This window comes from Lissotriton vulgaris, chromosome 7, assembly GCF_964263255.1.
Source record: "Lissotriton vulgaris chromosome 7, aLisVul1.2, whole genome shotgun sequence".
NCBI classification, from domain to species: Eukaryota; Metazoa; Chordata; class Amphibia; order Caudata; family Salamandridae; genus Lissotriton; species Lissotriton vulgaris.
In genome coordinates, this window is record NC_141695.1 from 1,544,142,916 (window position 1) to 1,544,162,286 (window position 19,371).

At 46.8% G+C, this 19,371-nt stretch overlaps 1 protein-coding gene across 1 annotated transcript in view; it reads right to left on the reverse strand.

Annotated features, from left to right (window-relative positions):
* Nucleotides 1–19,371, reverse strand: part of LOC147705972 (protein-glutamine gamma-glutamyltransferase E-like) — a 226,355-nt gene that overhangs the window by 185,945 nt on the left and 21,039 nt on the right. The window contains exons 2-3 of the mRNA XM_086932429.1: nt 14,386–14,562; nt 4,695–4,919 (exon numbers count right to left, since the gene is read on the reverse strand). Coding sequence (XP_086788555.1) covers nt 4,695–4,919; nt 14,386–14,562 — 402 coding nt within the window. The remainder of the gene's footprint in view (nt 1–4,694; nt 4,920–14,385; nt 14,563–19,371) is intronic.

A 19,371-nucleotide genomic window follows, 5' to 3' on the forward strand; every position in this document is an offset into this window, starting at 1 on the left:
TATGTGTAATGTAAAATCTTATCTCTTTTTAGTCAGATTTTAACCTACAGCACCATACGTTTGGAACGTTGCTGCAGACATAAGAATGTTTAATACAAAGTGACACTACATCTTGCAGTATGATACATCAGCTACTTAACATAAAATCTCCTTGAGATTATCTATTCTGTACATATATATATAACACAATCCCGCCCCTTTCATTCAATCGCAGGAGGGCCACTAGCGTATGACAAATGTAAGGAATACAGAAATAATAATGAAATCCATATTGTTGAATATACTTTTATAAATTAGGTATTGGTTGGCTGAGGGGGGCGCTGTATATGAACAATGTGTGTAATATGAGATGCATTTTTCTCTCAAGTCACATGTTATGCTTATGGGGCATTAACTCACTGGGGTTCGAACTTGGAAGTCAGTTACTGACTTCATTCATCCCTTGCTACATAAAGTACACACCAACAACTCTTGCACGCCTCCAGGATCCACAGCACCGCAGATATAAACTATATGAAGGTCACCACACTCTGCACATAGTGGGGGCTCCGGGGCCTCGGGACATTAAGCAAACAACACAGACAAGCGTGGCAAGAGCCCCAGCAGGGGAAAAACATCAATGAAGCTGAATGTGCACAAGCCAGACTAGCGATGTTAGAATGGCAATGGAAATCAAGCTAAAGTTAAACTAATCTAGGATACAGCCAAACATCACCGGCAAACTAAGTAAAGAGGCCATGCAGCAAACAGATGCAGTTGCCCAGTTGTCCGTACCCCGCAACAGAAATCACCACTGCATGCACAAATAACCTGAGCCACGAGGCTTGATGACATAGGATAGAAATAACCAGCTTTTGAAAGACATGTCATGCACGGCAAAACAGCATTTCGTTTATTTATTTTGAGTCAAGTAAACGAAAATTAAACCTTATTAGACAGAAAGGGGTTAAAGGCCAAGACCCTGCTGCCCTTCCAGCCTCCTGACCGGACTAGTATTCATGCACATGGTGCCCCACACGGCGCAGGTCAGGTGGCATGAGTGATGAGTGCTCGGGCCTCAGACTCGGCTAATATCAAGTCTGTTTTACTGCCCCATGGTCAGGTGACCATCGCCACGCTGAAGAAAAAAGCAGCGTTGGTCGTGCTACGGTGCTTTACTGACGGTGACGCATGTGTTGCGTGTGTGCCGGACATGACATTTAATTTAAAAAAAAAAAGGTTACGTAGGCTGACGCAGCCCCTACAGGCAACACGGAACTGAAGAAAACATTGCATGGATATGGATTTATAATCGGCTCTCAGCACAACAACACTCTTATTCAACAGGATACTTGGGAGACTGTTGCAGAGTTTGACTAACCGCAGTTAGTGAAACAATTATGTTTACTTTGACACGAATGAGATGACGACGTGCCATGAGTGCAGTCCTGATATTGATGCGAGTTGGCACTGCAGTGTAGACCCGGCCCTGGTAAATAAGTGCCGGTGCTAAGCACCGGAAAGCACCGGCACAAATTAAGCACTGGATATCAGTAGTGACTAGGGTCTCAACTTGATTATTTCCTTCAATTCTTTTTATGATTGTTAGGTTTGCCCTGGTGGTTTCCTCTATGGAGCAGAGCTTTTCCCCTATAGCCTCAATTCTTTTTTCCAGTGGGGAAATTAAGGACCTGACCAGGAGTTCAATCTGGGCCAGTAGTTCAGATGGTGTGGTATTTGCAGTCGGCTCCAGATTTGAACGTACCTCAGATGTTTTTGGGGTGTTGTTAATGCCTGAAGAGGGACTTTGATGAAATCTTTGTATTTTAGCTAATCTTCCCCTCTGTTTAGGCCCTTTGCACTTTCTATTTGGATAGGGTACCTGAACATTTAATGGCTGTTGTGTAGTGTCTGTAGGTGTTAATATAAAAGGAGTACCAGGATGGCTTGAGTTTAGTTGAAAAGTGGTAATAGACTGGGGACTAGTATTTCGCAATGCACCTGCAGGAGCATTTGTTAAATCATTCCCGTTCTCAACGTTGGTATACACAGTTATACAGAGCAGATTTAGTTCGTCCAGTAAAGAAAAAGTTTGTGTTTGGTCTGGTGGCTCCATATCTAAACGGTTGCTGGATGTGGATTCTATACAGAGACTCTTTTCTACTCTTTCTATAACAGACTCATTAGCCGATGTGGTCCTAATTAAATAGTTGTCCAATGTCCCTTTCTGTTGCCCCCCCTGGGGGTTGGTATTCGTGCGAAGCCCTTTGTCAGTCATAATATAGATAGCTTTATGGAAATATATGTATGACAGGGGGCTAAGCAAAAGTGCACGTAAACCAATAGTCTGACAATGGGAAGATAAAAGGGTAGTCCAGTAGGGGATACCAATGAAAGAATACTGACAGTCACTTTAATGGATTAGTTAGTTTACAATACCTCTCTTTTACATTGAGCAAAAGGCAAAAATCGAAAGGGGGTGGCCCGTCCCGTCCTCCTCAGACCTCTGAGGGCCACAGAGGGCCCGCCCTTTGCCCGGGCTTAGACCGGCGCGGTCCCACGCGCGTCCCACGACGCAGAGGGAGGCTCCTCTTTTCAGCGCCTCCGGGCGCGCAGGACCAGGAAGTGACCCACTCGGCCTGCTGGGAGCTGTAGTTCCCCGGCGGCCGTGCAGATGGACATCAACGGCGGCGGGGGGAACAAGCAGCGTGTGGGCCCCAGCAGCGGCGTGTGGCGTGTGGCAGGTAGGACTGTCCGCAAAAGACCCCCGCTACTCAGTGGGAGCCTCCTCTTTTCAGCGCCTCCGGGCGCGCAGGACCAGGAAGTGACCCGCTCGGCCTGCTGGGAGCTGTAGTTCCCCAGCGGCCGTGCCGATGGACATCAACGGCGGCGGGGGGAACAAGCAGCGTGTGGGCCCCAGCAGCGGCGTGTGGCAGGTAGGACTGTCCGCAAAAGACCCCCCGCTCCTCAGTGGGAGCCTCCTCTTTTCAGCGCTTCCGGGCGCGCAGGACCAGGAAGTGACCCACTCGGCCTGCTGGGAGCTGTAGTTCCCCGGCGGCCGTGCAGATGGACATCAACGGCGGCAGGGGGAACAAGCAGCGTGTGGGCCCCAGCAGCGGCGTGTGGCAGGTAGGACTGTCAGCAAAAGACCCCCCTCTCCTCAGTGGGAGCCTCCTCTTTTCAGCGCCTCCGGGCGCGCAGGACCAGGAAGTGACCCGCTCGGCCTGCTGGGAGCTGTAGTTCCCCGGCAGCCGTGCAGATGGACATCAACGGCGGCGGGGGGAACAAGCAGCGTGCGGGCCCCAGCAGCGGCGTGTGGCGTGTGGCAGGTAGGACTGTCCGTAAAAGACCCCAGCTCACCAGCCTTTTCCAGTGCAAGCTTTCAATGTTCATTGAAGGCGCACCAAAGGCAAGACTGTCTACGCCCTTCCGCGCCTGACCGGGCCCAGGGCCAGGTATCTCTGCCCCAACACCCTCAGCTCTCCGGCGCTACCCCAGAGAAAAACTACTCCAAATAAGGCAGGCACCAAACTCACTATGCACCCACTCTATTGTCAGGGAGGACCTGCAAATCAAATGCACCCACTGCTCTTACGTGCTTTCACCTATGGGATCTCAACACCCAGCAGGCAAAACGTTTAGCATGGCCCTACTGAACTGCAGAGCCTTACCCAAACATTCTCTGGAAATCTCTATCCTCCTACAGGACACAAATCGAGACGTTCTGATCCTCACAGAGACCTGGCTTGGTCCAAACTCTGGCCCTGACGTGGTGCGAGCCCTTCCCCCGGTTACCTGATCCAGCACCTTGACAGAACTAATGGCAAAGGCGGTGGAATAGCAATCGTTTATAAAAACGTTCTAACCTGCCGCATCCTGGACAGCCCTATTTTAGACTGTGAAAACGCTCACTTTACCATTCAATTTACCCCCTCAAGATCATTCTCTGGTATCCTTATCAATCGCCCCCCGGGAGCATAGGGACAATTCTGTAGCTCGCTACTTTAAAATACCCTCTCCCTGGCCAGTGCCTCACCTAACTTTAATCTTCTTGGTGACCTAAATCTGCACTTTGATGACCTATTGGATAAAACAGCTGGGGAATTAGCACTTGACCTAGCAGCCTATCAACTCCATCCTAAGATCCAACAATTCACACACATATGAAAGGTCATCTCTTAGACCCTATTTTTTCAAACTTAACTGAACTATGTGCCTGCTTTTTAGGGACTAATGAATTTGTGAAACCCTTTTCGCAATATCAAAGCAAACATTATTAGCTTTGTTAATATTGTATTATTAGATTTTTGTTAGATAATAAAAGCATTGCTGATTTTCGCTTTCCTCGGATGCTTTCTGCAGTTCATCTGTCTGTGACATGACCTAGAGATAATTATGTTTTGAGGGCATCCTATAGAGAAGATGCAAATAAATCCGCACATCAACTTTCATATTTAGTGCTTTCTTTCAAGTCAATGGCACGTTGTGAGATAAGGATATCATTATTTTAATAATATCTTTGTTTTACTCTTTCTGTGAAACCTATTGTAAACTGTTGTGGTACCCTGGTTTGTGGGAGCAAGTTGGACAATATTGAAATAATAGTGTTTCTATTGTATAAGTTTTAAAAGTTTACTGCAACGATTTTTGTTAATCAAGCAATAAAGAATTAACTAACTAAAAATAGTGAAATGAATATCAAAAGTACTTGGTACCTGCACACCAGGCATTGAAGAGCAAGATGAACTGGCCGAGTTTGATGGTTGAACTCTTGATGCTGGAGGAGATTTGGGCTCTCAAGTCGTAGCGTCCTATGCTGGCAGTAGGGGGGCTGAGGATGGTGTAAGTAATGGTGTTTGAGGGCCCATGTTCCGGCACTGCGCTCCAGGAACCTTTTGCCGCTGAGCTGGGTAGGGGAAACTTGGTCTTTGGAGAGGACACTGAAAAAGTAAAGGACACGTGAAACAGAAAGTAATGCGTCAATGGTTTTCTTGCAGGCGTAGTTGGAATGACAACATTCAAACTTGATACAATGATTTGTTTCTAGACTCTTTTAATTGAGGATGTTCTTCGTTTCAAGGGATTGTAAACAACATGTTCTACCACTAACAGCTTTTTGTATTGGAACTCAAGGTGTTGACCTCCGAAGGATGGAGGGCCGAGTTACCCATGCCAAGATTCGAATCTGTGACATGCAAATCACTGATCTGAGAGTTTGCACACTTGGCAGCCACAGATCTGAGTGATGGTTTGCACAGATAGGCATAGAACACAGTAGCCCTGCTGCCTTCCAGTGGCGGCTCCTCGAGGGAGGGATATGGGGCAGTGGGGTGGGGTAGGGGCAGGGTGGTGTCATATCGTCAGTGCCTGATCCCTGTCTGCGACAGGACAGGCAGGACAGGAAGGGGCGAGGGGTAGGAAGAGGAAGGGCAGGAAGGGAGAGTTAGTTACGGAGCAGATACAGAAGAATAAAGACGTGTTACAACCTGCTCCCGGCTCCTGTCATTAATTAAGGGAAGGCGACACTGGCGACGAGGGTGGGATCCCTGCTGAGACCCCACACGCCTAAAATCCCTGCCGTCCATGAACGGCCTGAGCAGCGAGCCCGCAGCCTGTGTCAGCGCGGTATGCAGAGAGTGCAGAAACAAAATCGCTCCACGCACCACGTGTGAATGCTACCAGTACCCTCACTCCGGAATCCTGCCCATGCTACCGGACGGTAGTTCTACATGTTCCTGATTTGGCAGGCCACCCGGGGACAGCGGGAAGGAGGAAAGAAAATGACGAATTTGGTGCGAACCGGCACCGAAGACAAAGAGTGCACCGGAGGCAGCCAACCACGCTCAGGAGTGAGAGGGTGAGTCACAAACGCCCAAAACCCTGAACGGACGAACTGCAGAGTGATAAATGCCTAATTAAGAGACTGAAAGAGTGATAACCACCAGCCAGTACAGAGACCACGTGTCCCGAGCGGTGGCCCTCTTAGAGTCAGGCGCCCCACAGGAACTCATTGAAATGTTGGTGTCGGCCATCTTAGAGTCAGGCACTACCGAAACTAATGTGCTCAAGCCACTAAGTGGACACTGGGGAAATCAAAATCATCAAAGTAAGCACCAGAAGCCTGTTGAGTGACTTCACAAGCAGAAATGTCGGTCACTAGCTCGACAGGCACTTCAGGAGGCAGACCAGCCGTCCTAGGCAACCCACCACTACCGGCACCTGCCCCTCAGGCACTCATGGGAGTGCTATACCTGCGGCCACCGGACCACCTGGAACTGACGTCCGGCAACAGCATGGGACCTAAGTGGAAGAGCTGGGCCGAGGATTTTGAAGACTACATGACTGGGTCTCAAGTACAAGACCCCAAGCAAAAGTTAATAGCCCTGCGGAACCTGGTAGGGAAGGATGTTGCGCAGATTATCAAAGAACTGCCTAATGCGGCTACCGCCCCTTGCGATGAGGTCAAGGGAGCCCTCGACCGAAGATTCCTACACAAACACAATTTGGACTACGAACGTTACACATTTAATCTAGCCACCCAAGAGAAAGATGAGCGCATGTGCAACTTTATCGTGTGCATCAGGCGGCTAGCCCGCAATTGTGAATTCGACAACTTCAACACTGAAGATGCACTGCGGCTCTGCATAATTGAAGGCTGCCAATCTGAATCGCTACGGCGGTGACTACTGAAGAAGCATTACACCCTTGAAGAAATAGAAGAAATGACACGAATTAACGACCAAGCAGAAGATCACGCAAAGAAGATGGAAACCAATAAGACTGAGAGGAAGGAGCAAGCATTCAGAATGCAAGCACACAAGGAAAAGAAGCACCGGACAGGTTGTCACAGATCAAGTAAGCCGACACACGTCACGTCTTCCCGGAGGCCACCATCACAGCATGAATCGCGACACACCAAGTCCAGTAAAAATGCACCCGCGTGCTACAGATGCGGCCAGGACTATCCTCTTTCAGGACAATGCCCAGCTATCGGTCAGAGATGTCATCGCTGTGGCCGGGAAAACCACTTTGAAAGCGTCTGTCAGACTCAACGCTAGGTGCAGAGATCATCCAAACCTCGAGTTACCACACAGCATCACGCTCATGCAGTGAAGGGAAGAGAAGACCGCTCCTCTAGTTCCTCTCAGTCGAGTATCAGGTCTACGAGCTCATACCGATCACGGAAATCAACATTCAGCGAGTCATCGTCACGCACACCTGTGTCACAAGACAGTGACGAATACATCTGTAGGGTATCCGACCCAGACCGGCTGAAAAGATATCCGAAGCTAGACATACGGATAAGAGAACACTGGGCAAAGTTTGTCCTAGACTCGGGAGCCTCCCTAAACTACATCTGCGCACTTGAATACCAAAGCATGAAACCACGACCTAAATTAGAACCCGCAGCTGTCCGGATACTCACATGGATGTCCAGAAAACCACTGCCATGCCTGGGCCGTTTTAATACGACCCTATTGTACAAAGACCGCCAAATCTCAGCTTATATTCACGTTGTGGAAGGCCCAGATGTGGCTGACTGCCTTCTCAGCCTGCCAACAGCTGAAAGACTGAAGCTCGTAGAACTCCTCTACATGACTGAAGATGCCCCGGACATTGTTGCGAAGTTTCCAAATCTCTTCAAGGGGCTCAGGAAGTTAAACCAATTCAAGGTAAAACTACACATCGACGAGCGAGTGACACCAGTGGCGTAACACCACAGGAAAGTGCCATTTCACCTACAGCAAGCTGTCGATGACGAACTCCAAGACCTACTAAAGACTGACATCATTGACCGCACATCGGGGCCAACTCCGTGGGTATCGCCCGTAGTGGTAGTACCTAAGAATAGGCAAGACAACAAAGTGCGCCTGTGTGTGGACATGCGTGCACCTAACATGGCTATTGAGAGAGAACGCCACCCAGGACCGCACATCAGCGATATGATCGCTCGCCTCAACGGAGCCACAGTACTCTCGAAGTTAGATCTTAACAAGGGGTACCACCAGCTAGAGCTCCAAGACAAGTCACGCTATATCACTACTTTTACAACCCATCAAGGACTTTTCCGCTACAAGCGTCTGAACTTTGGCATCTCTTCAGCTGCCAAAATCTTCCAAGAGGCCATCAGACGTGTAATTCAAGGGATACCAAATGCATTCAACTACAGCGATGATCTACTGATATTTGGCAAGGATCAGACCGAACATGACACGGCCCTAGACAGGGTATGTCACGCCCTGCTGAATGCAAACCTGACTTTAAATGCCGAGAAATGTGAGTTTCACAGATTGACCCTGAAATTCTATGGCCACATCTTCTCCAGGGATGGCATGAAATTGGATCCAGAAAAGGTGTCAGCCCTTGCGGACCCCCCAACACCACGAGACGTCAGTGACCTCCGTTCCTTCCTCGGAATGGCAAGCTATTGTGCACGATATATCCGGGACTTCGCTACTATTAGCCATCCCCAAAGAGAGCTCACCCGTCAATGCCAGCCCTTTGCCTGGACGGATGCCTGTGAACATTCGTTTCACAAAATCAAACAAGCTGTTAGCTCTGCCATCAACATGGCCTACTTTGATGCAAAGAAACTAACTGAAATTACTGTTGACGCCAGCCCGGTGGGCCTTGGCGCCATTCTGGCGCAATACCAGGAAGACTCAGAACAAAGCCAAATCATCGCGTATGCCAGTCGCAGTCTTACTAGCACTGAGAAACGGTACTCCCAACCGGAGAAGGAGAGCCTCGCGGTGGTGTGGGCATGCGAGCATTTCCATCTCTTTGTATATGGCAAGCATTTTACCATCATCACGGACCACCAAGCACTTGTCACCATCTTTGGTAATCCCAAGGTCAAGATGCCCCCACATATCCAACGATGGGGATTACGACTTCAGGACTATATATATATACACAATTGTTCACAAGCCAGGGAAGTCTGAAAATCCGGCAGACTACATGTCCCGACACCCTCAGTCAATCACCAGTGAAGGATGCTCATCGGCTGAAGAATATATCCACTTTGTCATCGACACGGCGTGTCCACCTACAGTTCCCCTAGCGGCGATTCAAGAAGCATCTGCCCAGGCCCCCGTCATACAAGACGTCACAGATCGCATACGCAACAACTCATGGCGACAAGTGAAAGACTCTTCTCAGGACTCTGGCCCGAGTTCCCAGGAACTGACTGCGTTCAAACACATTCATGAGGAGCTGTCCATTAGCGAAGATGGTTTGATCCTGATAGGGGAGAGGATCGTAATTCCTCAAAGACTAAGACAAGGAGTGATCAACCTCGCTCATGAAGGCCATAGAGGGATAAGTGCCACCAAAAAGGCTCTTCGAGAACGTGTCTGGTTTCCGACTCTCGATCAAATGGTGGAGGCCACACTCAAAGACTGTGTCTCATGTCAGTTGGTAAGCCGAGACGAACCACCGGCCCCTTTACGAATGTCGAATTACCAGAAGGAGTATGGTAGCAAGTCGCAATTGATTTCTTTGGCCCTCTAAAATCAAGTCAATACATTGTCGTCATCATGGACGAATATTCCCGATTCCCGTTCGCACACCTGGTATCATCCACCAAAGCGACTGCAGTGATTCCCGTCCTCGACGAAACCTTCGCAGCATGGGGCATTCCATTATGGGTCAAGTCGGATAACGGACCACCGTTTAATGGCCACGAATTCGAAGAATTCGCATGACACCTTAATTTTAAACATCAAAAGATCACACCCTTATGGCCCCAAGCAAACGGTATGGTGGAACGCTTCATGGGAAAACACAAGGAAAGTCCCTGGGTTATGTACTAACTTTGGAACGCTTCATGGGGACTTTGAAGAAAGCAGTGCAGCAAGCGGAACTAGCTCACCGGGACATCCAACAAGCCCTAAATGAGGTGCTGCGGGCGTACCGCACCACGCCTCACAATACTACTAACCAATGCCCAGCCACTCTGATGCTAGGAAGAGTCCCTCGCACTCGACTGCCCACTCTGGACAGCGCCCTTCAACCTCGTACTGCAAATGTTGATCACAAGACACTAGTCAAAATAGACTATGACAAGAAACTACAAATGAAGACTTATGCTGATCGGCGCAGGCGCGCAAGAGACACTGACATCCAAGAAGGAGACTGGGTGATGGTCCGACGTGACCGAAGAACAAAGGAGGACAGCCGCTACTTTGCTCATCCTCTGAAGGTTAGCAGTAGGAAAGGAACTATGATCACGGCAGAGGCCGACCACAAACGGATAACTAGAAATATTTCACATTTCAAAAAATGTAACTCCGACTGGCAACATGAAAGCCAACAGTGTGAGTGCTTCACTGACTCAGAGAGCCGAAGCGAAAGCAGTGATCGAAATTGTCCCAGCCCGGCAAGACAAGACGATACCATGAGCCACCGAGCCAAGACGCCGGAACAGCGTCATCGTCCCAGTCGACAGACCAGACGGCCAAGGCGCCTCATTGAAGAGGTCTAAGAGACAGTAAGACTTTGTACAAAAGGGGGAGGTGTCATATCGTCAGTGCCTGATCCCTGTCTGCAACAGGATAGGCAGGACAGGAAGGGGCGTGGGGTAGGAAGAGGAAGGGTAGGATGGGAGAGTAGGTTACGGAGCAGATATAGAAGAATAAAGACGTGTTACAACCTGCTCCCGGCTCCTGTCATTAATTAAGGGAAGGCGACAGGTGGGGTGTAGTAAACTCTGGCATACGGCCAAACGGAGTTAAGTAGATACATAAATAAATAAAACAAATTACATTGCATGCGCTCCCTAGCCAAATGGCAATGCAGCGCGTGCAATGTAATTTTTTTATTTATTTATTACTTAACTCCGTTCGGCCCCGGGCTTTATTACCTCCAACCCTGCACCACCACCCCGCAGCACTCCCTCGAGGAGCCGCCACTGTTGCCTTCCCATCTCTAGAGACTCTGGCTTGGCAGCTCAAGCTGCACTATTCCCATTGGGGAAAGACCAATTCCGATTTGCATGGGGCTAGAAAGCAGCCCCCAGTGTTTACTATTGGCTGAGATTAATTCAAACACACGTTCCCATGCTTTAAGTGAGCTAACACAGGTATGAAGTACCTCAATTTTTATTGTAAAAAGGGAGAGCATCACTTTCATTTTGAGATTAAAAGCAAAAGTACTGGTAATGCCTTCCTGAAGGTCTAGAGTCGCATCTTACTACACACTAAACAAACAGCTGCGCCACTGCATTACTGAGCAACAAAGCTACCTCTTGTATAGTTTGCCCTACAAGACTGCCTCAATTGTCCACATTAGCTAAAGTCTTAGTTAAAACTTTATAAAGAAAACTCTGGACTTCACAATACCATATCAAGTTAATATAAGATATAATTCAAGCATTATTATTGTACATATTCAGCATAGAGGCTGACTGAGACAGCGAAGTTACAACTTTAGATTTTGGTGATTGAAGATGCAGAAAGAGCAGATGCCAAAAATGTGAAGGCAACTTCATAACCTTAATCTACCCAATTTGGCTACAAAAGGACTTTGCTAAAATATGTAAAAAGGCACTTTATTTTCATTAGGAATTTTCTCCAGCCATAACAGAACCATGCGCCATGTATTGTTTAAATGTTTCAGTTTAAAGGTAAGGGAAATAAAAATTACCGAATAATTATTTTGTGTGCAGTGAATGTTTGCATTAGTTAATCAAAGTTAGCTGATTGGTGCCACTGAGTTTATCCAAGCATTTGCCAAGATGGAAATAATGCGTGTAGGGTGCACCTAGTTTTGTTTCATAGTTGTAGTTGTATTTATAGATTGGGCCAGGTACAAATTTCTGATGCAAATGGATCTGATACCTCACTGGCAATGACAAGAAACATCAGTGGAGATTAGCAGTCTGAACAAGAATGAAGGGAAACAATATTATGATCAGATGGCATTCATTCTGGCGAAGGGAGGTCCCCAGATAGTGGGATGGCATATATTTCTGTGGACTGGACAATCAGCAAATTTGCTCATGTTTCTCTCCCAAGAAGAAGGAAAAAGAATTTGGATTTAGTTGAGATTTGGAATTTGACCTTTATATAGGGAGGTGTTCTCCAATAAAGTGAGGATCATCAATTACATACTCTGCTGTCCCCTTCTTAACCCGGGAACCTCCAGAGTTAGACTAGTAAGGTTCTGATTAAATGAGTAGAGCTATTTATTTCACCAGGTAAATATTATACCATGCAGTTTGTTATTTATTGGGTGAGATAAACAGCACCTACTACGAGTTTCTGGGGAATTGCATTTCGATATTGGTGTTCAATGCAGCCATATCCACATGATACAGTAAGTACGGTATGGTTTTCCCCGGTTAAATTTCAACAGGTTTAAGCTGGCGAAAATGAACAAAGGTTAAGATATTTACCACAGCTGATAATTATCGGAAGCATTGAATAACACTCAACCCGTAATTCCAATCGGTGCGTAAACAGGTGACTGACTCGTAATCTAGCTCTAAATCACAATATGAAAAGTTTCAATTTCAATCCTGAACAAAATATATTGGGCCTTATTTATGAGAAAATGATGCAAGCCATTTTGCTGCACCGCGCCAATTTCAAGGCATAGGGATGCTTCATATTTACAACGATATGACAGATCTCTGTGCTCCCCCCTGCGCAGGCACACAGTTACTGCCATGCACTGATGCAGGCACCCTTGCACAATGGCTTTGCAGGGAGTTTGTTTTTGCACAGGAAGGGACACCTTCCTCCACACAATCAATCATGAGAGTTGTTTTCTTTCCATATCCGCTGCAGAAAGCAGCACGCATAGAAAGAAAAAAAATGAGGAGAAATAAAAACAAATCTTCTTGTTGCAATGCCATACTCCTCCCCTGGTGTGGCGTAGCATTCTGACGCATTCCCAGGTTTACTATTTCACGTAAATCTGGGAAAGTGTCATGTTCCTTGAGTGTTGCATGGGAACACCCACAGCAACACCCAATGAATGCCCCTTTTATGCAAAGTGCTGCGTGAAAAGGGTCCATATTTACAATGACACAAAAAGCCACGCAGGGTGGCTTTGCGTGTCCTTGTAAAAATGGGGCAGCACACTGCGCCACTAGTGTGTCATGAAACGCAACACATCAGCGGCACAAGGGGCCTGCAAATACACCCCATAATCTTTTGAAGAAGCCACTTTTGCCTGAATGTAGGATGGCCTCAGAAAACACGAGGTGTAATTGACCTTAGGTATCATTTCTACAGGATTTTGTAAAAGAGTCAGCATAAGACCCTATTTCTTAGAGCTTTGTTACAAGAAGTATTTTCAGAATGTATGTACACAAGTGTTTTTCCTGCTCAAACTAAACCAAACTATTACATAAATTATTGAAAAGTAGAAACTAGAGGGTGGCAGATTATTGCCACTTTAGCTGACCCCATCATGGATCTCGCACTGTGTTCAAATAACCGTCCCCCTCTGAAGATTTTCATCTCTTTCAGAGATAGTTTCTAGGGCTCTGTCGTTTATTTTACATGGAAAATTTAAATAACTGTTTGTCGCCCATAAGATTTATTATAAATCCCAGAAGTGGTTGTAGACCTCTTAATTACAAATATAGTGAGTCTACATTATTATTGAAACAGGCTTCACATAAGATTCTGCCTGTACACTTTTATGTGGTTGGATTCATATGATAAATCAGTGTAAAATCCATTTCTGCCAAGGGGGTTTCTCCCTGTGAGAAACCGATCAATGTCTGCAATTTTTTGTTCTGTTCCACAGACCAATTGCTGGAAACCCATTGCTTTATTTGTTTTACATCACAAATTAAAGCAATTTCAGAACTTTACCAACTCCACTTTTATTATTGCCCAGATGAGGTGTATAACTGGACTAGTATCAATCAATCAAAAAGTCTTTATTTCGATGATTAGTCATAAAAGACTAGAACAATAAAACAAAATACAAGCATGATTAAAATAGAGGGCAAACAATCTAGCATATATAGTAAATTTGATTACAAACTCCAATTTAGGTAAAAAAAATAACAGGGCTTTCAAGCAAAACAACTGTCCGTACTGATGCCGCCATCTTATAACGTGCATCAGTCAAGAGTTCTAGATAAACATCCATACCATTACTAGAAATTCATCATTAAGCATCCACTTTTACAGACATTAGGATTACATACCTGACTGTTATGTTGTCCCTTTAAGTATTCTTAGAATTGTTATCCTATGTTCTATTGTATCCTAGTTTCCCTTCCTAGCAACTGTGGTAGTTGCTGAGGAAGAAGTCCTGTGTAGGATGTTACCTACCTTGCTCCTGTGTTTCTTTTAATAAACTACACCTTTATTATTATTCTTGTGTAGTCAACTTTACACTGACATTAAATCCACAGTTTTTGAAGATTGTTAGAATACTCACCGGTCTCTGCAGTGAGTTCGATGCTCTCTCCACTCTGAAGAGCTCTGTTGAATTTCACAATGATTTTAAAAGGCTGGCCTCTCCTTAATATTAATTCTTTGCCGCTGTATACGCTCGTATTGTGTGCGGTTCTGTTTGCAGGGATCTGCAGATTAACCACGTCTGCCAATTGTAGGGCTGTGGAGAGACACAAAATCAGTAGATGTATAACAACGACCTGCCTGCTGCAGGCCTGTAACGAGAAACAAAATCAGTGCACGCATAAAGTGTGCGTTAACGAATGTAATGGATGTAATTACTGGTTAAATAAAATAATTTAACCTAAACTGACAACAACTGCTTAGATTTCCCTACTGAACACATTGGAGTAAAACCTTCTAAACACCATAGAGCGTATCACGGAGCAAAATTACACATTATTACAATTTATTGATGTAGGTTGATACCAATAGATGGAGTACGTATATGGTTTTGGAGGGGGTTTCACAGAAGGATGTTAGTCTCCTCATCCTGATTCGTGGGAGCAGCACATGAACATTAAACAGTAGTAAGGGCAGCTGATGCCTTCTACTGAAGCAGGGTTTATGTCGTTTTATTGCTAATTACAAATACATGAAATATATTGATTATTTGACTCTAAGATGCCAAGCGTCCTGCTTGCAGAATGCATACCCTGATGGGGTTGCCCAGCTCTAATAGATTAATTTGTGGGTCAGGATACAGTTTTCATTAATGCTGCATTTCTAGATATGTATTGTGCAAAATGGCAATACAGACTAAAACAGCCAATTCAAATACCCAACGGGGCCCAACGTCTTGGCCGGGGGGACGGCGACCACCCTGTGTAAAGAATGGGTGGACGCCGTGTACCCGCGTGTACCCCCGACTCGTTCCCTGCCTGCACTTGCTCGAGGTGGCCCCCATCGCATAGGGAAGAGAGCTGAGTGGGCGTCACTGCAGGATTTAAGATTCTACAAAGCTTAACCTGAATCCCCCAAAGTGTTTGTTTGCTGTTTTTAGCCTCTGTTTCATGGTTCCCTCTCTCCTGCACCTAATTCTGCTCTTCGTTTTGTGAGTGTGTTAAATTGAGACTGTGCTGTCTGCAAATTATGGCACTATTCTGTAAAATATTGGGCCTCATTTATGAGGCCGTGCGTCACTTTTACGCCGCCGGTGCGTCACTTTTTGTGACGCACCAGTGGCGTAAAAAGTGACGCATCTAGGTAGATGCGTCACTTTGTAAACTCCTGCGCCACATTATACCTGCGCCAGGTATAATGTATGCAAGGGGGCGTATTGACGCAAGAAAGGGTCGTAGAAGTGACGCAGTGAAATCTATGAGATTTCACTGCGTCACTTTTAGGATGCTGTTGCGTCAAAATCTTGCGCCTGCCCCACAGCAGGCGTAAGACTGACGCAGGCCCTTTCACATGGGGCTTGCCCCATGTGAAAGGACGCATTGCTGGAGTTGCATCACTTTTGTGACACACTCCAGCAATGCGTCACTTTTGTGCTTACAGATACGTCAGAAATACTGACGTATCTGTAACTCCTTGCGACATGATGCGTCATACATTAAATATAACGCATCAGGAATGTCGCAAGGAGTGCGCACTGAGAAGTGACGCATCGCTGCTTTCACACAGCGATGCGTCATTTCTCATAAATGAGGCCCCAGGTGCCCTCGGCGACACTCATTCAGAATTCCTCTCTTATTCAGTTATCCTGTCGTATGTATATTTTACACTAGTTCAGATCGAAGATCCGCGCACGCTGAGGAAGCGAGACCTGCTCTCTTGTTTGCCAGCAGAGCACCATCAGCAATGCCCAATGGGCAAAGTGTGGCATCCTACTCATAGCGCTTGAAGGCGGGAGTAATGTAGACACTAGTCAACATGATTACAGGTACACTGCACATCAACTTTAGAGAATTACTTCATTTACCGACATCAGCAGCGTTGTTCATTGCGACCTCAGCCATTCTGCTCCGCCCCCAGCCCATCTGATACTGTGATAAAGTCAGAGCACTTCTAGTCCAATTAATCAGCCAAGCTGCAGCCTTTTCATTGGAACCATCCTTTTACTAACTTAAAAACATCCAAACCAATGACAAGGCACCAGTGAGTCACCGAGACTTGCTGAAGTGTGATTCACTATCCTCAAGTTAAGACCTGTTTGAATGGTCCTAATTGAAAGAGGACGTTTCTATATTGTTCAAGATACTTCCTAAATATGTACAAGTGATACTGTAAAGACAACACCCTGAGGGCAAAAAGTTGTTTCTGTTTCAAAGAAAAAAATATCCTTTCTGAGTTAACAAAAAGCTAAGCAAGCATGAGTTGCAACATGATCACGTGACAGCTCAGTGGATTCATGGTTTTGCATAGAGGTGGGCTGGACACTGCAGATTCGAGCAGGATGCTTGGGTCTGGCTCATTTCAGCTAAAGGCCCTCTTGGATCTTCGAGCCAGAAACGAGCCGAGCCTTCATGTTGTTGTTGACGTCTCCCCCCCCCACCCCCCCCCCACAGTCTCTCAAAGGCAGAATAAATAGAAATGCCCTTTTAGTGATTCAGTTGTATAACATGAAATCAGAAAAGATGGGATGAAGCCCGACCTAACCACTTGAGTATACTGTGTGATCCTTATTTTCACTCTGCCTATATTCTTTCCCTAGTCTTCGCATTTGGAAATTCCGGATGTGCACTGTGCAAAGACCTCCACGAAATGTTTCCCTATAATGTAATATTGTTCCATCTATGATAACAACTTAGGCCACATATGGGGTACCTATGGCAAAAAACTACCACCAGGTTCACTAATGGTACTGTCCTCAGGGCGGTGGGGGACATGCGTGACTTTTTCTAAGCTCTTGTTCAAATCACTTCCAATAAACGCCACTCTGCAGCAACTCGTGGCCAACAAAGGGGGCCACCCTAAAAGGGCGGCCTTTTACTGCAATTTAGGCACTAACCCACCCCTCTAATGCCGGGACTCAGGGAGGAGTCCCTCCTTGCCTTAGAGGCACTAGGCGCGTCACTTCCGGCAGGTCGAGGAGATGGGGAGGGTATTTATGCCTCCCCATCTCCTCGACCTGTTCTCTTTGCGCCGGATACGCCGTCTCCCACCCTACCACTCACCCGGCATGGGCTGGCAGGCAAAGTATATAGATCGATGTAATGTTTTCTTTGTCGTTGCAGGCGAAGTTACAGGGCGATCTGGAAGCATATGGGTACAGAAGGGTACCTCTGCAAGAGCACAATAGCGGTGCCATAGCCAAATCCCAGGAGCCTCAAGGGAGGGTCCTGGAAGAATTACATTGGTACCCCGTTAGTCCTATGGGCAGTTGTGGGCCTGAACAACCGGGGGCTTGCCTTGCTAAGCTCTGCCCTGAAAGGGGCGTGAGTAATAAGGAACCAATGTGTCACGTGATCCGGAAAGAGGATCACCCCATAAGGTGAAGCACTGATTGGGTTCTCCACAGTGCATGGCTCATCAGGCGGGCAGGGCAGCATAGGTTGGTAACAGCTTCCTGCCCTTGGATCGCCCATAAAATAACCCACCATGTTGCATATTTTTGTATGGAATAAATCTGCAGCAATATTTTTCCCAAACAAAAGTTGTGTTGTGTATTTATTTATTCATGCATGTTCTGTTATTGTGTGGGTGGGGTTTGTTGCCAATAATGGCACTAAATGCTTTGATACAGTGTACCTAAAAAAAAAATCCATAAGTTAAAGATATACACATTCTTTTTTAATTCTGAAGAGTCTTTATCATATTTTTACAATTCCCTTGCTGCATGATTTACATGCCAAATATATTGTTTGGGGCTATTGGGGCCACGTTGGGCCACTGACTCGGCTATGCCAAGGCCCTCCCTAATAATTTGCTGGCTTGCCCCTCTGTATCACTGTGACCTTGGAGTTACATCCATGCTGTTGTTTTAATCCTACCGATAAAATTAGAAAACATTGTCCTGCGTTACAACTCTGCTGTGTTTACACTGCAGCCCTTTCACCCTTTGCTGACACTAGTCGGGGATTGATGCGCGTACGATGAAAGGAACAAGCAAGCTGTATTTAATGAACTTCAGCATTACCTGTGTAAGCGCACAGGAGGGGAAGGTGCAGCCGGACCGATGGGGAACCAGCCACAAACCTGTACAAGGGGGTTGGAGGGCAGAACCAAGAGTGGGCATAAACAAAGCCCTGGAAAGCGCTGAGTGTATATTGGTCAGCGTGGAAGAGCTCAGGAGTCACCTGTTTGCTCCAAAGGCAACTGGTAAATGGTTTGGCCACTTACCCCACCTCTTAAAGGGCCAGCAAATCATTGTATTTTACTGGCCCGACGGTGACTGGGACATAGGGCAAGCAGCTCGCAATCCTAGCTGCAAGAAAATTGTGTTTGGAGAGCTGGGCATTGCTGGAGTGAAGCTCGTCTGGGTGGATTGAAAAGTACTAGGAGTAGGAGCCACAACTGGAGTGTGAGTGTGAGCAGAGCAAGGCCAAATCAATTTCCCACTGCAAGGTACCATGCCTGGTACTCTTTGTGCTGGCACTTGTCCTGGTGGCTCTGGGAGGGAATGCTGCTAGCCTGCCAGGTACAGGAGCGAAGATGAGGACGACGAAGGAGAAGCACAACCAGAGAAATGTTGAAGCGGTAACCAGAAGAAATATGAGGGACCAGAGCTGGACAGCGACTTGCAAGAGGTACTGGAGAGAATGTGGACATTTGTGGCAAATCGGCACAAAGACTTGGGCAGCAAGCAAGTGATGGTGGTGCTCCAGGTGGACAGGGCTGGAGACCCTTCAGGAACTGGCAGCAAGAGGGCTGAGGGGCCACAAAGGTGGGGTCCTCGCAAAGGGAAGCTTGCAGCCGGAACGTCGGCTACTGTGGGGAACCCTATGAAGAAGCAGCAGGTGTGGACTAGGGTGAGGAGGCCAGCAACATAACTGCCCTCCCCAGAAAGGTCATCCCACAATGA